Source organism: Lasiosphaeria miniovina, assembly GCF_030549165.1.
Source record: "Lasiosphaeria miniovina strain SMH2392-1A chromosome Unknown B0T26scaffold_4, whole genome shotgun sequence".
Taxonomy (NCBI): Eukaryota; Fungi; Ascomycota; class Sordariomycetes; order Sordariales; family Lasiosphaeriaceae; genus Lasiosphaeria; species Lasiosphaeria miniovina.
Window position 1 is genome coordinate 5,785,703 of NW_026848223.1, and position 20,269 is coordinate 5,805,971.

Below are 20,269 nucleotides of genomic sequence, written 5' to 3' on the forward strand. Positions count from 1 at the left end.
TTCCCTGCACCCTTCCTGTCGCATTCTGTCGCATTCTGTCGTTGGACCTCCCCCCCGTGTTTATGAAAGGCATCTTCTATATTGGAAAGCAAACTTGGCTGTTCTGTAGGCCGTTTTGCGTGCGCATCTTTCCGACCTATAAAGACGTGCGTGATGTGTTTTGTCAGTACTTGGCGTTGGCGCCTGATGAACCCAAGACCACGACCCCTCCGATGTGCGTGCCAAAGCCGGATCGAGTTGAGGGTGGTGGTCGCCCTTTTCCTTCTCCCCAGCAACCACCAGTCGCGTCACGTTCTCTAACAGCAGATAGCAGTAATTGTCTCCTTCTGCCACCGAAATACGATGCCAAGTCGCGAGAGAGCGATAACCCGACCGCATTGGTCGAGACCCAACACCACCTTCCATCAATACGCCTCCCTTATTGACCGCTCCCCGGAGTTGACGATCCAGATGGGGAAATGTCGAACAGAAGGCTCGGAGTTGGCGATCCAGATGGGGAAATATCGAACAGAAGGGGTCGATGGCGTGCCCCGCTTTGACGCCTCATTCCTAGGCATGTACGCCACGGTAGTATTTAGATATCCGGTTAGGGAAACGCACTGGACCAGAAGGGACTTTCAGCTGCAATAGTTCTCCAAGGCTGCTTGCTGCTGGATACGGGAGCTCCGTCTGTCACCTGATAACGGCGTGGATGGAGGGTAGCATGCGCTAGTGCGGATATTGAAATCCCAATTTGGAGAGAACAAGTGCGAGGCCAATTGCCGTTGGATGGATGGGAGCTGAACCTCGTTACCTCGAGCAAAATGGTGAGCCTTCTAGCCTCATGTGTCTTTGAGGGTGCTTTCAACCTTCAGCGTCGTTTAAAATTTCCTGTTTAGACATCAACGCAAAAACCGCCATCCTGAGGATGCGGCACCAAAGAACAGAGGCTTATATGTAGTTACATATATAATGGGATACCAGTCAACTTCAACTGCTCTCATGCTTTGAGCAGATCAAACTCCCTCTTTGGAGGCACTCAATCTTCAGGGACAAATCCTTATGCTTCTGACATTCACCCTTTAGACCATATCTGCCAGCCACAACTCCTGTTTTGTGCCACAACTCCTGTTTTGTGCCACAACTCCTGTTTCGTGCCACAAATCCTGTTTCGTCTGCCCTAGAGATGGGCAAACTTTGCTCCAAACCGGGAAGCCCACCCGAGGGCGGCCCCCCGGGGTACCTGTTCGTGGTCTCGACGAGCCACATGGACTGGGACTGGCGTGGGACGTTTGAGCAATACTACAGCGTAGGAATCCCCAATGGCATTCAAGGGCCGAACTGCCCGGTGCACCGGATCCTGTACGATGCCATCGGCCTGATGCAGACGAGCGACTACCAGTACCACCTGGCCGAGATGGCGTGGCTGAGGCGGTACCTGAGCGACCACCCAGACCAGCTCTCGATTCTAGCGTCCCTCAAGGACAAGTTCTTCCTGCTGGGCGGGGGCTTCGTGTCGCCCGACAGCCTGGTGAGCAACGGAGAGGCCTTCATCCGGAACTACCTATACGGGCGCAAGTACGTGCGGTCCATCGGCCTGGGCGAGCAGCTGGTGGATGTGTGCTGGATCCCGGACGACTTTGGGCACGACCCGCAGCTGCCCGTGGTAGTCGACGCCATGGGCCTACGGGCGGCGTGCTTCTGGCGCGTGCCGGGCAACGAGCCGACCCAGCCGTCAGCTTACAACCCCGTCAGCCCACCGCCGCTACCACGCGACAACATGAAGACACAGCTGGCCAATGCCGGCGTCACATTCGCGTGGCAGGCCGCCGATGGGTCCACCATCGTCGGCCATCAGATGTACTGCGGCTACGGCGTCGTCGGGAACCAGTCTTCGGCCGACAACACGTTTCCGGCCACCGTCGCCGCAACCTTGAGCAAATTTGTCTTGCTGGGAGAAAACGGCACCTTCAAGCCGGCTACGGTCGATAATCAGCTGCAGATCATGGTGCCGTGCGGGGGCGACTTCTCGTGGCCGTCGAGCGCCTTCTGGAAGGGCGTCGCCCAGTACGGCGCCAAACCGCAGGACGGCATCGAGCTGTTCAGGGGGCTGGGCGGATTCATCGACACGGTGGTGCAGAACAGATCCGCGCTCGGCGTGCCGCAGCAGATCGACCCATCCATGTTCTGGACGGGCTACTTCTCGTCGCGCGTGCAGCTCAAGATCGACCAGCAGCGCACCGTCAACCGGCTGACCGACGCCGAGGGCCTCCTCACCCTCCTGTGCGCGCTGAGCAACGTGTCGCCCGCCGTGCTGACGGCCGTTGGCCAGCAGCTGGACGCGTGCTGGCAGAGCGTGGCCATCTCGACCCATCACGACTTCGTCACGGGCACGTCGCCTGACCAGACGTACTACCTCGAGCAGCTGCCGCTCAGCAGCCTGGCGGTGCGCCAAAGCGCCGACATCCTCTCCCATGCCGTGTCCCTACTCGGCAACGTGGTCAAGCCCCGTACCAAAGTCGACGCCGAGTTGCCGTTCGTCGCCTTCAACCCCTGCGGGTTCCGGCGCGAGGCGGGCGGCATGGTGGTCGTCTCCCGCCAGTACGTCGACCAGCAGAAGAATTACACCTACCGCTGGTCGGGCGGCGGCACGGGCGACGCGCAGTGGCTCGCCGACGGGGACCTCGAAGTGGCCTCGCCCACCGTGGGCAGCCTGGGCTACGCCACAGTGTACCTGGAGCCAACCGCCCAGCGAAAGCCCTCCCGGCCAACAATCACGAGTGCACCCGAGAGCGACGACACATCGGCTCCCCCCACCGTGTTGGTTTTCGAGAACAGCACCGTGTCCGTGACGATCAGCAGCGCTGCGGCATGGAGCGTCACGTCCATCATCGACAAGGTCACCAGCAGGGAACTAGTAGCACCCAAGGGCTACGGTAACCAGCTGCAGGTGTACAGAGAAGACCAGGGGGGCTTCGGTTCGGGCAACCTGTACCAGATGGGCAGCGAATTCTACCCTCAGTCGACTACGCAACAGGGCTTTTCTCTCTCCGGCAACGACGCGTTCGCAGCCGTCGGCGGATACGAGGTCGCCAACGATTCGGGCACGCACCTGCAGCGCTTCCGCGGGACGATCCAGAGCGCGCGCACGAAGCTGACGCTGACGGTTGAGTACTCCCTATACAAAGAGGAGCGCGCGCTGCGCGTCCGCGTGACGGGGTCCGCGGCCGGGACACCCTCCTCGGCCCAAGAATGTCTCTCAGTGGTGACCACGTGGGCGCTCGTCTCGCCCGAGGGCACGCCGCCGGCGAGCATGAGCTACGGCACGGCCAATCACTGGACGTCGTTCAACCCGTCGCGCGACATTACCTACTGGTCGGGGCCGACGTTTCGCGCAACGCACAACTACGTCAACCTCATGACCAGCGGCGCGCAGGCGGCCGACTGCGGCTCCATCTACCACGAGGCGGCGCGGGCGTGGGCGCTCTCTCCCGGCAGCGGAGGCGCCGGCGCCGTCGCCGTCCAGGGGATCCTCTTCCGAAACGCGCCGGCAGGGGGCCGCGGCGCGTCCGGCAGCGATATCGACTCGCACACCCAAGACTTTGCGTTCCGGTTACCCGACGCCGACGACGCCAAGAGCGGCGTCAACGCCCACAGCAAATCCCTTCGGGAATCCATGGCGCTACAGAAGCCGTTCTGTGTCGCGCCCGTCGCCGCGACCGGCACGCTGAACTACCTCGCGACGCTGGGCGACATGTACGACTCGCTGGCGTCCGTATCGCCCGACACGGCCATGATCCGCGTGGCACGGCTTCAGGGCAGTTCGGGGATCATTGACGACGAGATTCAGGCGGGGCCGACGACGGGCCCGTGTCCGTTCAGTTTCGTGCTGCGGCTGTACCAGCCGACCAACGACGTGGGCAAGACGTATACCGTGCAGATCCCGTTCCTACCCATCAACGGCGACCCCAACAACCCCCTCCTGTCGACCAACAACCAGAAGCCTGACGAGCTGCCGTATAACAAGGCTGTTCTGGTCCCCGGCGTGAAGTTGGTGACTGCCCTTGAAGAGCCACTGCCAGCCTCGAGCACCCAGCCGCAGCCGACGTATGACGGCAACGGGAACGTGACAGTAACCCAGATGCCCACGCTGGCCACGTTGGTAGTGCAGAGCGTCGGGACCACGGTGTTACCGACTCAGTGACGATGTTCCCCTCACAGCATGTGTGGGAGTTGGGGGAGCCGCTGAGTTGGCGGTAGAAAGGGGATTTATGGCTGGGAGGAGGGCGAGTTCATAGCATCTCCTCTTCTTTCAAAACCCCTCAGCGTCCCGGAGGAGCCAATAGTGTCGACAAGCCCTCAGACACGGGAAATGGTGGACGAGAACTATTTTAGTATCATTAAGATAGACTCAAGTTGAAAATGTCACAGTAGCACGGATTAGTTGGAAAAGAATGATTCAAAACTACTACAACTTGATGTTTAATCTTTGCCACGTGCTCCACCAGATCTTGCCGCTACCGGTATTCATAACTATAAGAATGGCTCCTTGGCTCTGCAAAAGAGCACAAAAATCAGACCTTTCCAGACAATACAATACAAGGCTGCTCTTTTCGTTGTCGGGTTGCAGGGACCCGAGACAGCGATTGATGAGCTCGAGATCGAACTTGCTCCTTGCTATCCCCACTCAACAGCCACGGGCGCGGGATGGGGTGGTGCATGCGATGGCTCGTTTGCAGCACAAAGTCGGCGGGCGGTAATTTTTGCTCAAAGTGGAAGCTGGTGTCTGTTATGTGCTTGCATCGGTCGAATATCCGCCCAAGTTCTTGTGCTGGTACGGAGTAGAGAAGCGACAGGTACTGGAAGAAGACTAAACAAACCCCGTAACAGTTCTTTAACCCCTATTTCCATTTAAGGCGTCGTATTAGCAAAGAAGTTTGCTGATGCATGAGGGAAACAAAGCCGGGGGTTACAGACCTCCTCTGTCAACATCATCACGCATTGGAAAAGACCTGGGCTCCACGCACACAAGCATCCGCCACCAGCCACCAGCGCATCCGCCCACCTCTTTGTTTGAGATGTGACAATATGCTCCCCGGGCCTTCATGGCCAATCAGATTGCTGATGTACCTGCTGGGCTTCGATTCGAAAAGGGCCTATTCCTGTCAGGGGGAAGATTAGGTCGAGCTGCCAAAGGCGCCAGTTGTCCAGTTCGCGCTTCTTTGAGTGCTCCAAGTCGACGATATGGAGCTCGCGGTCTAGAGAAGAGGCGGAGAAGAGCGGCGAAATAACAAGCTGGGCAAGGCGGTCCAGGGCCCCATTGGCAGGTGTGGTGCAGGTTGCCCAACAGTCAAGCCTGGTTCACTTTGAGTGTCGCGGGCCTGAGTCGCGTATTTTTCATATCTTGGAGCTGCTTGCATGTTGCTTTAAGTTCTTGCGCTGGAAATAAGCAATAGGTGTCAGAGGTCGGTCGGCCTGACTGCTGTGCGGCGGTTTCGGGAACAGGCGCGAGAGTTAACGTTTCAGAGTAGCAGAGCCCGCATTTGACCTGGGACTGAAGCCATGGCGCAAATGCGTGGGCCGCCAGTCAGGCTTGGGAGACTTCTACAATTCTTTAGATATCTTCGCCTCCTCCTTGTCTCACCTTTCTTCTTCTACCGACTCCGCCTGTCTTTCGCTTCAACATAGACTCCAACTTGCTTTTGACCTCGACCCAAACCAGTGTCTTATACTCTGATACTCAATATCCCCAGGCGGGTGACGCTAATACGTAGCGTAATTCACCCTTTACTCATCATCCCTCTCTCCAGTGCTAAGGTCACTGACGAGACTGCTGAGCAATAGTAGAACTGAGCAGCGGGCATGTTGGTAGATGAGACGAAAGGGGTAAATGTGGGTCCCGCTGCGAGGAATAACAGAAATAGCAGTGCTCATGAACAATACGGCCACCAATAGTGAACTAATGATCAAGACCCACTCTTACGCGCCGTCAGGGAGTGTCAAAATACAGAACTTGTCACGGCAGGTGCCAAGGCAGGAGCTGGGAAGCACGTGCCGACTGGTTGCAGCAACTTGGGACGTGGTCTGTGCGTAGCCCTGGGACGTGATCCACAACCACCTTATTTCCTCGCGCCCCGCACAAGCATTGGAGCTTTCTTTCCTTTTTCTTTCCTTAGCTTTAGATTCTACGAATTCAGCGACCATAATTGCAGCCCTGCCTCAATTAGTCGACTGTGCGATGACAGAACTTGTTAATTATCCAAATATATCAGGCTGCATGATAACTACCGGAAGGACTGTACCCTACTGAGCAGCAAAGTCGAGATGTTTTCTAATCCAAGTCCCTACCTGTTGGAATAGCGATGTTGGTGACCGTACTCTGCGCTGGAAGGGAGGCGGTGCGATGCACGTGCGCCGCACGGCCCTCGCACGGCCACGTACAAAGCCAAGAACCCCCACCATAGATTTCTAGAACAGAACATGAATCAGAACAACTTTACACCCCCCCCGGTAGTACTACCACTTTTGACCCGTTGGAACACCTACGTGGTTGGAATACCACGAACACTGATCAGTGAGTGGTAACACTCACAGATAAGCTACGTGAAGAGACGAGATCGTACTATCGGCGCGATCGCACTGAACTTTCGAGGGAAGTGCGACCCGCGTGCGAGAATCTCTCGTGCTATCGCCTAGACGACTGTTTCCTACGAACTTTCGAGGGAGTAAGGAGGCTTCATCTAGAAGAATTAAGGAACCAATCGTACTAAACGCGAATGTTTACGACCGCTGGAAATCGGGAAGGCGATCGTAAGCATCACGGCTTGGTACAAGAGGAACCCGAATTGCGCGCCACAGTGCATTAACCCCGCTATAACCCCACTCAATGCCAAAAACCCCGGTCGTACGGCAGCGACCAATCACCAACACACTTATCGACAGTCATCGATAACTTGAAGACGATGGCGTTAGATAGTGAGGAGGAATCCTACGAGGAGATCTGGGAGAATAGCGGCATCCCCGCGACGGTTTGGAAGAGCAATGTTGACTTCAACCTGTGGGATTCTGAAACGCCACCAAACCTCACGAACCCATTTCGGGAGAAGGAGGCAACAACGTACTTCGCACAGAGTATGATGGAGTTTATCTGGTTCAATACGAGCCCAGATGGAATCCGCGCGGCTTTCCGCGAAGATTTCAAAGGCTGGACAGTCGCACAATTCAACGAAGTCAATCGTACGTTCAAGAAGCGAATGCTTACCATCTTGGAGCAGAAGAACGTACAAGTCCCGGAAGGAACGGCCTCAGAGAAGTTCGCCAATCTCGTGACGACCGCACAGCCAATAGAGATGTCGCACAACACCCATCAACCATCTCCGACACCCACCCTACAGCTCAAGACAGGAGGAATACCACTCCTAACGAACCCACCGGGTACGACGACTTCTCCATCTCCAAATTCGTACCAGAACCCGAACCCGCTGTACGGAACCCCCTACATCCAGTACCAGAATATCCCACCGACGCGGATCATATATAACGGCCCAGTCGATAGCAGGAAAGTATCGGCGTTTGTGAAGGCATGGAAGCCCGCACGGAACTACACAGGGCGTCCGTACGACATCTTGTACGATAAGGTCAAGCACTTCGTTAGTATTTGCCGGAGGCACGAGATCCCGGAGGATATGTATCACGCAGTATTCCCCGAGATCCTGTCTGACCGTGCGGAGACGTACTATATGAACCATATTGGGCCTGATAAGAGGTGGGACGAGATCTATCAACTGCTGGACTCGTACTTCAATACTACGGTGAACCACGCCGAGTATTACTCGGACTGGACTACCCTCAGCTTCGCACGATTGCGTAGGGAGAGCCCAGAGGCACCAGCGAAGGAGATGCTCGAGAAGATGCTCGATAAGCTCCAGCTCGTGCAGCGTGCCCTAGGCGAGGGATACCAGGGCGAGATCGCACTGCATACCGCAGTCACGCGAGCCTGCACAGGAGTCGCAGAGTTTGAACCAGCACTACTGGGCCAGAGGACATCGTGCGAGTCACTATTTGACAAGCTGAGAACAGCCCTGAAGATTGCAGAGGACCGCAAGGTTTCGCGACAATTCCATACCGAGACGTACGACCAGAACTTTGTCGACCGGCGATATCGTTCCAATCGCAAACGACAAGCCACAATTTCCCAAGCGTCAATTTCAACGACGCGATCCTTCATATCGCCCTCGTGCGAGATTCGGGAATACAAGAGACAAGAAGTGCTTCATCTGCAAGAAAGAAGGCTGTTGGTCAACCAACCACTCAAGGGAGGAACGAGAGAAGTCTCGAAGGCAATACCTCCAGGCGTGCGAAACATTGGAGAGCCAAAAGGACTTTGAACAATTCCTGGCAGGTTTTGAAGGTACGCCACCAGAGGAGGAGGAGAGTGACGATGAGGAGTCCGGATATGAGGGCGAGGAGGAAGACCAAGGACAAGCCGCACAATTCCTCCAAGAGAAAGCATATATTCATCGCACATTCGGCGAGAATATCTACCAAGAATGCGAGGAGAAACCGGCGGAACAGTTCGTACTAGAGAATCAGTATACGACAATGTACCAGGGCGAGCTCTGGGATACTGGAGCCGCACAAGTATCTACCGTCGGAAAGTGCCAAGTCGAGGCATATCTGAGAGAGAACCCTTGTGCGAAGATCTCTTGGACACCAGGAACCGCCGAAATCCGATTCGGAGGCGGAAAAGTCAACACCTCTATAGGTACGATGCTTATGGAGAACGCTATCGGGAAGGTCACGTACCACATCTTGAATACGGCGACGCCATTTTTGCTTAGTCTGCGCGACGCGGATAGACTTAAAGCATACTTCAACAACGTTGAGGACGTCATCGTACGAGAGGATGGAACCACTATCCCCGTTATCCGAAAATGGGGACATCCTTTCTTCAATACGAGTCGTGCGGAAGCAGGAGTCTACCTGACTGAGCCAGAACTGAGGAGACTCCACCGGCGTTTTGGACATCCTCGTACCGAGAGACTTCACAAGCTCTTGAAGAAAGCCGGGCACGAGGATGTAAAAGAGGAGATCCTCCAAGAAATCCAGAAAGTCTGCCATCACTGCCAGACGCACGACCCAGCTCCACAGCGATTCAAGTTCACGATCAAGGACGAGTGCGAATTCAACTATGAGGTCGTCATCGATATCGTACAGCTCAATGGAAGGAAGGCGCTACACGTTATCGATGTGGCGACATCATTTCAGGCAGTAACGTTCCTACGATCAATGTCAGCGAACGATGCATGGGACGCACTATGTCGCTGTTGGATCTTTGTATACCAAGGGCCCCCAGATGTGATATCGCACGACCCAGGAACGAACTTCGCATCTGAGGAGTTCAGGAACAACGCCAAGATTATGGGAGTCTCGTGCAAAGAGATGCCGATTGAGGCACACTGGGCTATCGGTAAGGTAGAGAGAGCACACCGCCCATTAGAACGGGCGTACGATATCCTCCACCAGGAGTTGAGTCATCGCACAGACGACGAGACGATCCTCCAGATGGCAGTTAAGGCTCTTAACGATACGGCTGGCCCAGACGGGCTCGTACCAACACTCTTGGTATTTGGAGCGTACCCCAGGATCAATCACGACTCGCCACCGTCACCCGAGATTAGAGAGAGAGCGCGAGCAGTGCAGAAAGCAATGAAGATGTTGCGCGAGATCCGCGCACAAGTTAGCGTTAATCGTGCGCTCAATACTCGGAACGGACCAACGACAAATGGAGTCCTCGCACTACCCTTGAGGAGCGAGGTGCTTGTCTGGCGAGAAGGGAAGGACAAGAGGTGGGAAGGACCATACCCCATTATCGCCAAGGACTACGCCAATGTTACCGTCGAAATGCAGAGCGGCCCAAAGACGTTCAGAATAACCCAGGTCAAGCCGTACTATCAAGATAAAGATAGGGAAGAGCAGGGACAAGGAGAAATCATCTCGCACGAGAAAGACCAGGTATTGAAAGAACCTGTTCCCATCGTGCAAAAGAGGGGACGGGGACGACCAAGAAAGAACCCAATCCCAGCTCAAGGCACGACTCTTGTTACTCAGAAGGAAGTCGACGCACTTGCACTGGCTATCCAACTCCGCGAAGAAGGAAAGATCACTATACCCGGGCTACCATTTGAGGAATCGGACGCCCAGGAGATTGATGGACTGCTGGTCTCGCACGTTATTGAGGTCATCCGCTTTAATGAAAAGAAGCATGGCAAGCTAAGACTCTGGAAGACCCGACTCGTGCGAGAGATAAAGGGAAAGGATTCTATCCCCTATGAGAAGTCCAGGTTGATCGTGCAAGGCCATAGCGACGAGGATAAAAAGGAGATCTTGACCCAGGCTCCGACGATCCAGAGAATGAGCCAGAGACTGATCCTCGCACTAGGCCCATCGCTAGAAGAGCGAATTGGTGCAAAGACTGAACTGAGAGATATTACGCAAGCCTATACCCAATCGACAGATCCTCTTCATCGCACAATCATCGCACAGCTCCCGAAGGAACTCAAGGACAAGTATCCGAAAGGTACGGTCCTATGGATCAAGAAGCCCCTATATGGACTCGCAGAGGCCGGAGTCCATTGGTTCAAGACGTACAACAAGCACCATATCGAGGCATTGGAGATGCAAACTTCAACGTACGACCCTTGTCTGTTAGTTACCAAAAACGGACAAGAGACCTTCGGAATCACAGGCATGCAGACAGACGATACCCTCACACTAGCCACCCCCCAGTTTTCGGAAAAAGAGGAGGTCAAGCTCAAAGAAGCAGGACTGATGGCGAAGCCAAAGAAGTTCCTGACGCACGACTCTCCTATCGAGTTCAACGGATGTCGCCTCCAACTCCAGGGAAAAGACATCTTAATCGCACAGAAAGGGCAGGCCAAGCAACTCAACCTAATCGACCAGGAAAAAGAAGATGCACCCCAACAATATGTATCTCAACGTGCGAGAGGTGCATATATCGCAAGCATTTGCCAGCCAGAGGCAGCGTACGACCTATCTATCGCAGCTCAGGTGAAGGAACCAGAGAAGAGAGACCACGATAGCCTGAACAAGAGGATCCAGTGGCAGATCGATAACCCGGAGCGAGGACTTCGCTATCAACCACTGGATCTTGATCGTGCGAAGCTATTCATCTTTACTGATGGATCTTTCGCGAATAACAAGGACATGTCATCACAGCTCGGATTTCTAATCGTACTAGGAACGGAGGACGACCGTACGGATAAGTCATTCCAGCTCTGCGGCAATATCGTACACTGGTCCTCAACCAAGTGCAAGAGGATTACTAGGAGCGTGCTGGCAAGCGAGCTCTACGGCATGGTGAACGGATTCGATAGCGGAATTGCTATTAGTACGACACTCACCAAGATTACAAACGTCCTCGGGATCGCACGAATCCCAGTGGTAATCTGTACAGACTCGAGGTCACTGTACGATTGCCTAGTGAAGCTGGGAACTACGAGTGAGAAGAGACTAATGATAGACATTATGTCCCTCCGCGAAGCGTATGAACGCCGGGAGATCTCAGAAATCCGTTGGATTGATGGACAAGACAACCCAGCCGATGCACTCACTAAGAAGAACCCCAACCAAGCATTGACAAAGCTGGTAGACGACGGAAAGGTCATCGTACGAATCGAGGCGTTCGTCGATAGACTGGACAAGACGAACTGAGGAGGAGCGGAAAGGCTCATATGTATTATCACCGCACGATCACTCCATTCATATCCCTAGGAAACCCATTTCATTAGAAACTCAACGCACTATCCCCCCCCCCCCCAGAAAAAAAAAACACCCCAACCCCAAGAAGCTACTCCTCAAGCAGAAAAGGGTTCAGACGCGAGCCCGAACTAGACGGAGGAAGAACACGCTGGCTAGGACCAGCGCGAGGAGAACCACCGGCTGAACTACCGCCCGAATCCCAGGCGGACATTGAGCCCTCGTTGGAATGAGAGCAGCGAGATCCGTGCGACTGCCAGACGCACTCGGCATAGGCGCCGCCCTGGAATGAGGGGACGCGTACGCAATGCCGGAACTTGGGAGACGCGTTTGGATTGCCGCACTTCTCCGGGCACGGGCGCACGCGTGTACCGCGCGATTGAACAAGGAGCGCACGAAAGTACGACTCCCGGCGGATGATGCGGGCGAAGAGAAAATGGACCGACGCACGATCGGCAGCCAGGACGCGGACCTCAACGTCAACCGAGGGCATGGCGACGACGCGGCGCTCATCGTCCTAAGGTTAATCAGCCACTCGTACGACAAAAAGAAAGACTCTCGAGGGTATTCACATTGACACAGAGGCTCGCAAGAAAACGGCGGTTATCCTCAGAACCGGTCGGAATAAGCAGGAAGAGATCGAGTACTATTCGTACGAGAGCTGATGGTACCAAGAGGTGTAGGCGGCAGGCCGCCGCCGCCAGGCACGAGAGACATTGTGCCTGTATGTGCATGTGTGTGAAGAGCGTACGAAGAAGGAGAAGAAGGGAAGAAGGAGAAGAAGGGAAGAAGGAGAAGAAGGGAAGAAGGAGAAGAAGGGAAGAAGGAGAAGAAGGGAAGAAGGAGGGCGAGAAGGCCAGCTTCACACCTAGACTGGGTGCCTCGAAAGCGCACTCTTCGGACCCTCCGCTCCTTCCGCACGATCCCCGATCCCGGGCATATCGTCGTACGAGACCCCGGATCGGCACTAGCAGGCAAACAAGTTATCAGACAAAACGTGCGAGGAGGTCGGGACTCATTGCACGATACTAGCAAACAGCATATTCAGACGAGATAGTACGATCTGTTCATCCAACCACGTGGGAAGTCACAGCGAAGGCAGGATAGGGAGAGGGATCGTACGGTCACAAAAGAAGAGTTGCCAGTGTTGGAATAGCGATGTTGGTGACCGTACTCTGCGCTGGAAGGGAGGCGGTGCGATGCACGTGCTAGCGCACGTGCTTGCAAGCACGTGCGCCGCACGGCCCTCGCACGGCCACGTACAAAGCCAAGAACCCCCACCATAGATTTCTAGAACAGAACATGAATCAGAACAACTTTACACCCCCCCCCGGTAGTACTACCACTTTTGACCCGTTGGAACACCTACGTGGTTGGAATACCACGAACACTACCCGAAAGTTCCCGCTCATTCTAATCAATGGAATACAGAAGAAAGAAAAGAAGGAGGAATAAAAAGCTAGTACAAACGCAGAAACGTCAACCACGTAAAGTTGTTGCAGCATCCTTATTAGTCTCGATAGACGGAACCTACCCCGTTGAGTCTGGGCCCGAGGTCAAGAGACTAGCCTTGGTTCTAGCTTCTAACTTTGTCGGTACCTTAAGCCTCTGCATCCGACGGCTGGCTTTGTTGGCCTTCTCTATCAGGTCGTCGTCGATAGCCATCTCGGGCCCGCTCGGTGCCTTGTCGAGGTTAGACGACATCGTTGCCGTGCGGCGTTTCGAGTTTTCCAACATGTCGACACGGACTCGGTAGTCATCCTCCGTCTTCTTGAGACGACCGATCCTCTGTTCGAGCCTAGAGATCTCCATCTTGAGCCAAGAGATCTCCATCTTGAGCCTAGAGACTTCAGTGTCGAGCTTGGCGGCCGCTTCCTTCGAGTGAAAAGTCTCGCTTCCGGGGCTCTCGGTTAAGTGCTTGTCGGGCGTTTCGTTGTACCTAAACCGCGAGTTAGCTTGTTTATTTAGTTGTGATTCAATAGTTTTGACTAACCCTTTAACTTCTGTTACCATGCCACCAGTAGCTATTACTGCCGAGATTCCAAGCAGAAAAGGGGCCGCTAAAGTGTTCAGCGGATATGCTGGCTATTGTCTCTGGTTAGCCGACGGTCGTGAAAATGGTTCAATAAACGGAATTGAACCACTTACACTGACCGCAATGGAGCCTTCGACTTTGAGGTTACCCTTTCTGTTCTCTCAATCAAGGTTACCCTTTCTGTTCTCTCAATCAGAGGTTGCTTCTTCTGTTCCAGCTGCGACTTCTTAAATATCTGTCTAATCGCCTCACGCGTCTTTCCTCGGAGCACAGCCTCTAGCTTCTTACGGCGCTCCCGTGTATTCTTGAGCTTCTCTGTCAATATTTCGAGCGAATCGCCCGAATAGCCAAAATCGCGGTTACCATCTTCAAGCGAGGGAACAGACACGACAGCGGCAGATTTCCCTTCCGTCTCGTCTGTCGATGTTGTCGTCTCTCAGGATAACAGCGCCTCCAGAGCCTGGGAAAAGACCTTGGCCGCAGGCATCAGCAGTACGAGGCCCGTGGTCGTGCTGCCAGCAATGAAATGCCCGAACAGTTTCTTGGTAACAGCATTCCGGACCCAGCTGCCACAATCGCCAGGGACTAGAGGCCGGTCCAGCTTGGCCGTGTAGACTTGGCTGAACATCTTGGAGCCAGGTAGCCGGACAAAGGACGGCGTGCCTGAGAGCATACCGTCAATGGCGCCGTTGGGTGTCAACGCCGTGATGTTGGTGTCGCTCGGGGCGGTTTCGACATGCTCCAGGTATGACTCGAGGGGAGTTGCGGTGGAGCGGAGTTCCGAGACGTCGACACCAGCTAATTCGACGGCAGCAATATCAATTTCAGTCAATGATGAATCGAGTAATGCCGATGTTAGAGGAACTTGGCCAATCCCAAACAACAGCTTGCTTCCAGGAGTTAGGGGTGGCTGTCGACCAGAGACTTCTAGGGTTTCGAGTCGAGATAGTAGTGCCGAGAGATCAGAGTCCTGGTTTAGGTAATGCCAAGGTAAAAATATGGGGGTGCTCGATCTCTCGGATCCGGCAGAGCTCGAGAGGGATGCGAACTCGACTAGATCGCTATCGCCACCGTTGTCTTCGTCGTCGTCTTCGCCGTCGGAGTCACTCAGACCCGTCACTTCGCATTCGTCGTCACTGGCATCTGGAGATGGCGATGATTGCCAGACCCCATAATCCGGACTTGGTTGCGCCCGTCTCAAGACGTGGCTGACGGAGTGCAACATGAAAGTGCCGTTGAAACTGACAATGCCTCCTCCAACGGCCGTGCTGGGACCGGGCATGGGTTCATGTCCAACCCTCACCCCCAACGGCGATCTGTTCAGCAGCCAGACGCTGCTTGTGAACATTTCAGCCAGTTCCAGAGGTGTGACAAAAGATGTTGATGCCGTCTCGACGATTTGAGAACTTGCTGGCGACGGTGGGGAGGATCCGAGTGGGCGGAGGTTCTCGAACTCGGCCTTCAACTCCATCTCGCCAAGTCCGAATCCAGGGTAGCCGTTCAAGATGGTGCTTTTCTTGATCATTCGACAGGCCTCGGTACGCGCTTTCTTATCCTCAGACACAAACATGATGACGGGCTTCATGCGCTCCAGCGACGTTCCCATCATGAAGAGTGACAGACGGACAATGCTGGCAGAGTCGTGCAGGCTGCCGCTATTATCGTTGAGGTAGGCGATTATCTCTCGGCTAGCCCTGACGAAGTCTTCCCGAGCCGGACGGTGGCCTCGCAGACCTCGACCCGGCCAATCCTAGAGATATTCAGAGTGCCTCTCGCCCGCCCCGTCGAGTTGGCGGCGTAGGGCCAAGTCTTGGGTTTGCGATGGATAAAGTCCATGCCGGCCACACTGTTTGCCTTGAGCTGAGGCACTGCTTGCCTTGAGCTGAGGCACTGCTTGCCTTGAGCTAAGGCTCCGGGCGAAGTGTGTAGCAGAGGAAACCAAGTCAAGTGAGTCAAGTACCTACCTACTTAAAGGGCGCACCAGCACGAGCGCTGTGCCGCAGCACTTTGCGGCTGCGTGTGTCCCTCACTCTGCCACCGTCGATCACGCAGAGGGCGGCTAATAGGAGGGCACCCTTGCCAGGGTAAATATAAGATAGATAATTAAAACACTAGGCACCCCGGAAGCTAACGAGAGAGCACGAGCGGCTTGGCATCTTCCCACATAAGCTCCTGCAAACCCAAGCAGGCATGGACACGCTGCAAAAGTACCCAATCCCCGCCGAAGTGCGATGCTGGCTGCTTCAAGAGCTATGGCGAGACTGCCTGCCCGGCGCAGCCCCGACCGCCGACTCCATGGCTCCGTACCTCGACTACTACGCGGCGCAGTGCCAGCGCTTCTCGCGCGACGGCGGCATCTACCTGTGCGTTAAGTCGCACGCGGCTATCTGCGACATCGCTAAGCATATCATCGGCGACGCGACGCGGGACGAGATCTGCGGCCGCCTTCTTCGTTCTTCGCCTAACGCTACGGACAGCGACATCCTGCGCGCCAACACGACCGTCGACCTGTGCGCGAGCCTGGGAGCGTGGGCGTTCGACGTGTCGGAGCCGAACCCGCTGGGCTGGCCGGGGCGGCACAGCACGCTGCGACAGGCGGTGGAGCAGCGATGGGCGGCTGGGCAAGTGGCCGAGCACGGGCTGGACGGGCAGCTGGGGCGGTGCGGCAACCTGCGGGCGCAGGACCGGCGCTTCGAGCGGTTCGCCGTGTGGCACGACCGGCTGGTGATACTCAAGTAGGCGTTTGACGAGGCGAGCCCGCGCGGGCTAGCGCAGTGGTGGGCGGACCGCCGCAACTCGGTGCAGTGGTACACCTTCTGGGTCGCCATCCTCGTCTTCGCGACCAACCTCTTCTTTGGTTTTGTGCAGAGCATCGAAGGGGCTGTGCAGGTCTACCTCACTTGGAAAGCTCTGAACCCGGTCGAGGGCCCGCTATAGTCCAACATCATGTTCTGTGGACGTCTCGTAAACAAATACCACCAGGTTCACCTCGGTGGCCTATCTGGGCGTTGCTGTATCAATAAGTTATACCCCGTATGTATGTTGCAGTTTTCATCAAAGTTTGTACTATCAAATATAGTCAGCACTATATCCAGAAAACACGTACTTGATTAGGTATGAAAGCAATACAAATTCCTTCGGTAATTAATAATTAGTCCTTTCACAAAAAGAGGCCATCTCCGACCAAAGGGATACAATCCCGGGTATCTTAAAACATGTTACTCCAAACTCCAGCCCCACTCTTCACTCCTCCCTAGCCTCGACAATGCCGCGGCACATCTTCAAAAACCTCGCACGGTACTCGTCCGGCGTGGTAGTGATGCTCATGGGACCTTTCTTGCTGATGAGCACGTTGTACAGAGTGATGAGCAGCGTCATGAACCTTGGCTGGATCTTGTGCTTGGCCCAGAAGAAGTCGAGGATGGCAGCGCGGAAGATATGCTTCCCATCTGGCGACGCGACGCCGGTCCTCCACGACGGCGGCGACGGCGGCACCGAAGGGCCCTCGGTAGGCACAATCTCCGAAGCAGCTTGCGAAGAGCCAGAGTCGGCGGCGACTTCGGGTTGCGGCACCTTTATCCTGACGAGGAAAAGTGAATAGTCGACGGCGTTGTGCTCGGCGAGCAGCTTGGTGTCCGCCTCCAGGTTCGAGAAGAAGTCGTCGGCCTGCGCGCGGCTCAGGATGATCTTGCCGTGGAACTCGTCGGCCAGCTGGTTCTTAGTCGCCTCGCTGGTCAACGCGCCACCGGCAATGTCTCGCTCCGGGTAGAAGTACGACGTCGGCTTCAGATCCCAGTCCTCCCAGTCGGCGTCGCCCCGCTTCTTCGCCTCGCCCCGCCCGTACATGATGTTCTCCATGACGATGTGATGCGATGGCGCGGTGCCCAACAGGCGCCCGAGCGAGGCGCCCCTCGCGCCAAGGAAGTCGCAGATGCGTACCAGCAGCGTTCGCGGATGTGTGGCCATGTACTCGACATAGGGCGTCAGGAGGTCTTCGCGGAAGAAGGAGTGCTCCGAGTATCGAGGAACCGACTTGACCAAGTATTTCTGGTCCGCGGTTGAGTAGAACGTCTACGAGAAGTGCGGGTCAGCATGTGTCTGTCGTGGACATTTCACCCGTGCAGTACATGGCGAGCCTACCGAGCCCGAGAACCCCATGTCCCCTATCGACTTTAGAGTGTCGCGCCCCTCTGCGCACTCGCCTGGCTGGAACGAGTCGGTGTAGGCATCGTCCGTCACCTCCCAGTGCTTACGGCGGAGGTTGGCGAAATCGGCTGGGCGGATCTTTTGCAGATGGAGATCGTACAGCGAGAGGAGAGCGGAGAAGAGGGCCAAGAGAAATGCGACCGGGCTGCGCGACCGTCTCGCGCCTCCGTTTGTCCTCGTGCTGATGGTCTGCACAACCGACCGGGCAATGTGCTGTTGTCGGCCCATTTCCGCTTGATGGATCGGTGCTGTGCGCATAGCCGCGTGTACGGTGTACGCTTTGCTGAAGCAGGGATCGACGGTGCAGTAGCCGTATTGGAGATGGTCCAAGGTTTAAAATATGGATGGCTGTTTCGGAAGGAGAGGTGCGAGTCGAGATGGACCTCAGACCTGGCCGGGAAGGGACGTTGGGTGAAGGCAGGACCGATGACGTCAATGATGCAGGTTCCCGCCAGGTGCCTAGCGCTCACCCGCCACGCCCCTGCCCCACTTGGGCTTCGAGCTCAGCAGTAACAGCTGCTGCTGCTGCTTCTGGGGCTGGACGCGAATTGCCCGACTGCATGATAAAATCGGTTCCGATGTAGGTCGATTCGCGCTGGATCTCCGGCAGCGGCTCAAGAAAACTGTTGTATCGCGAGGACCGGGGGGTCAATGTTGGCGTCGACGTCGGAGGTGCAAGCGACAGCTGCGACGGCATGGGCGTGCGCATTTCGCGCGATCTTTCCGAAATCTCTCTGTCTCGAATCACAGTCTCGCCTGCGAGTCGCTGCAGCTGTCCGGCCTGCAGCATCAGCATCTGCCTGTCGAGCGACTCCCGTTTCTCGAGATTCGCGGGATCCTTCCGGCTGGCAAAGTTGAGAGCCAAGTGAGTGCATTCGAGGTGGTCGACAAGCTCCGTCTTTTTCTTGGTTGTCTTTCTTGGCCCGCAGAGGTTCCACGAGCTGAGGCGGTCTTGCCCCGGCTCTGGAAGATGCTTGTCGACGCGAAATGTCGGCTCACCTCGAGCAGTCAGGCGCAGTAGCGCCTCTTCCCATCCATTTGTGAATTCACTCTGGACGAGGTTCGTGACTGCTGTGTTGTCAGGATACGCTTACGGTGTCTTGTTCACATCAAACCCGGCCCACAATCATGAGCCGGGTTGGAGCAACCTATACAAACGGCTTACTGTTGGCTTTCAGCATGGCATATCCTCCATCTTTGCCCCTGTCCTTCAAAAAGGCGACAAGCAGAGGCGGCCGGTCATTGTGATTGACGTACACGGGCGTCCCCCTTGCCCCGTGCGTCTGGACGGTCCCCGTTGTCCCGGTGCGCACGAGCGACGACATGCTCTGCACTGACGCGATGCTCATCGGACGGGCGCTCGTAGGCGACAGGCCGCCTGCCATCAGGACCGAGCTTCGCTGCTGGGTCGAGAAACTCGACCGAGAAGACGTGGGTGTCAGCAGCCCGCTGGTTGTCGACGTTTTCGCCTGCCTCCAAAGCTGGATTTCCCCGACGCCAGCGTACTGCGGATGGGCGATGCGCCAGCCCTTGTACGTGACCACGCATGCCACATCCTCGAAGTGTGCGACCGTTTCATATCCCGTCAGAAATTGCTGGAACCGCAGGGCATCAGACCTCGTCCGGAATGGATACTGGACAGGAACGGTGCCCCGACCGAAGCCGAGCTCCACCTTCCACTCGGCCCGGTCTGCTTCGGGCTGCACATAGAGAGGAATGAAGGAGTCGTCGCGGAGATTTAGGAATCGCTCGCTGTCGTATAGCGTTGCGCCTCCTTGGACTGAAAATGTCCTCTCTACGATGCCCACCTCCCTACTGTTTCCGGCGGATGCATGTCGTCTCACAAAGATCTCACGGTGCTGTGGGGTCGAGGTGAATGGCGACGGCGACGATGCGAGTGAGAGCCGGACAGGCACGTCCCCGGCATCGAGTTCGGCGGCCGCAAATACCGACGGCTCCATTGATGATGCCAAGAGATATGTGATATTGTTCGGTGATGAACCCTCGCATCCCAGGGGAACGTGATTGCCGCGATGACAGACTCAAATGAGCAGCGAGACGGCACTCGACATGTGAGGATCGGAATGGCCAGGCACGCATTCGAGCGCTCGTAAGGCTGCAGAGTCATAGGCTTCTCACGCCCCTGAGCTGCGGACGTTTCTCCCCGATTGCGTATAATTACTGGTTATGCGGGATTTTTAGGCGCTTGACACCAGGCTTGACACCATCTTGGGCCATCGCCAAGTCAAGTTGCTGTCTGCCGCCCAGCAT

General features: G+C 55.8%; 6 protein-coding genes across 6 annotated transcripts; 2 read left to right on the forward strand and 4 right to left on the reverse strand.

Moving 5' to 3' along the window:
• Window positions 1–1,165: 1,165 nt before the first annotated feature.
• B0T26DRAFT_752413 (glycosyl hydrolases family 38 N-terminal domain-containing protein) lies at window positions 1,166–4,183 on the forward strand (the record flags this gene model as incomplete). Its single annotated transcript, XM_060445520.1, has 1 exon — window positions 1,166–4,183. One exon carries the CDS (start codon window positions 1,166–1,168, stop codon window positions 4,181–4,183), a length of 3,018 nt encoding a protein of 1,005 aa, XP_060297292.1.
• Window positions 4,184–11,848: 7,665 nt separating this feature from the next.
• On the reverse strand, window positions 11,849–13,770 carry B0T26DRAFT_752415 (uncharacterized protein; the record flags this gene model as incomplete). Its single annotated transcript, XM_060445521.1, has 3 exons — window positions 11,849–12,274; window positions 13,357–13,696; window positions 13,751–13,770. The coding sequence occupies 3 exons, from the start codon at window positions 13,768–13,770 to the stop codon at window positions 11,849–11,851; spliced, it is 786 nt and encodes a 261-aa protein (XP_060297293.1).
• A 479-nt stretch (window positions 13,771–14,249) lies between these two features.
• Window positions 14,250–14,537, reverse strand: B0T26DRAFT_599936 (uncharacterized protein; the record flags this gene model as incomplete). Its single annotated transcript, XM_060435702.1, has 1 exon — window positions 14,250–14,537. A coding segment is annotated over one exon (288 nt), but the record flags the coding sequence as incomplete, so codon positions are not given.
• A 1,445-nt stretch (window positions 14,538–15,982) lies between these two features.
• Window positions 15,983–16,874, forward strand: B0T26DRAFT_778685 (uncharacterized protein; the record flags this gene model as incomplete). The annotated part of the gene is made up of 2 exons (XM_060446652.1): window positions 15,983–16,516; window positions 16,598–16,874. The coding sequence occupies 2 exons, from the start codon at window positions 15,983–15,985 to the stop codon at window positions 16,727–16,729; spliced, it is 666 nt and encodes a 221-aa protein (XP_060297295.1). The 3' UTR covers window positions 16,730–16,874.
• A 161-nt stretch (window positions 16,875–17,035) lies between these two features.
• On the reverse strand, window positions 17,036–18,226 carry B0T26DRAFT_647359 (uncharacterized protein; the record flags this gene model as incomplete). Its single annotated transcript, XM_060437889.1, has 2 exons — window positions 17,036–17,863; window positions 17,933–18,226. The coding sequence occupies 2 exons, from the start codon at window positions 18,224–18,226 to the stop codon at window positions 17,036–17,038; spliced, it is 1,122 nt and encodes a 373-aa protein (XP_060297296.1).
• A 134-nt stretch (window positions 18,227–18,360) lies between these two features.
• Window positions 18,361–20,268, reverse strand: B0T26DRAFT_332330 (uncharacterized protein). Its single transcript, XM_060434422.1, has 2 exons — window positions 19,164–20,268; window positions 18,361–19,066 (listed from the first exon to the last, which is right to left on the reverse strand). The coding sequence occupies exons 1-2, from the start codon at window positions 19,957–19,959 to the stop codon at window positions 18,465–18,467; spliced, it is 1,398 nt and encodes a 465-aa protein (XP_060297297.1). The 5' UTR covers window positions 19,960–20,268; the 3' UTR covers window positions 18,361–18,464.
• Between the last annotated feature and the right edge of the window lies 1 nt (window position 20,269).

Bases quoted from the DNA above. Each gene is read 5' to 3' on its own strand.
- B0T26DRAFT_332330 (XM_060434422.1), bottom strand. From the start codon at position 19,959: ATGGAGCCGTCGGTATTTGCGGCCGCCGAACTCGATGCCGGGGACGTG. The intron at 19,067-19,163 runs GTAAGCCGTTTG...ACAACACAGCAG, and splicing joins TGCCATGCTGAAAGCCAACA to TCACGAACCTCGTCCAGAGT.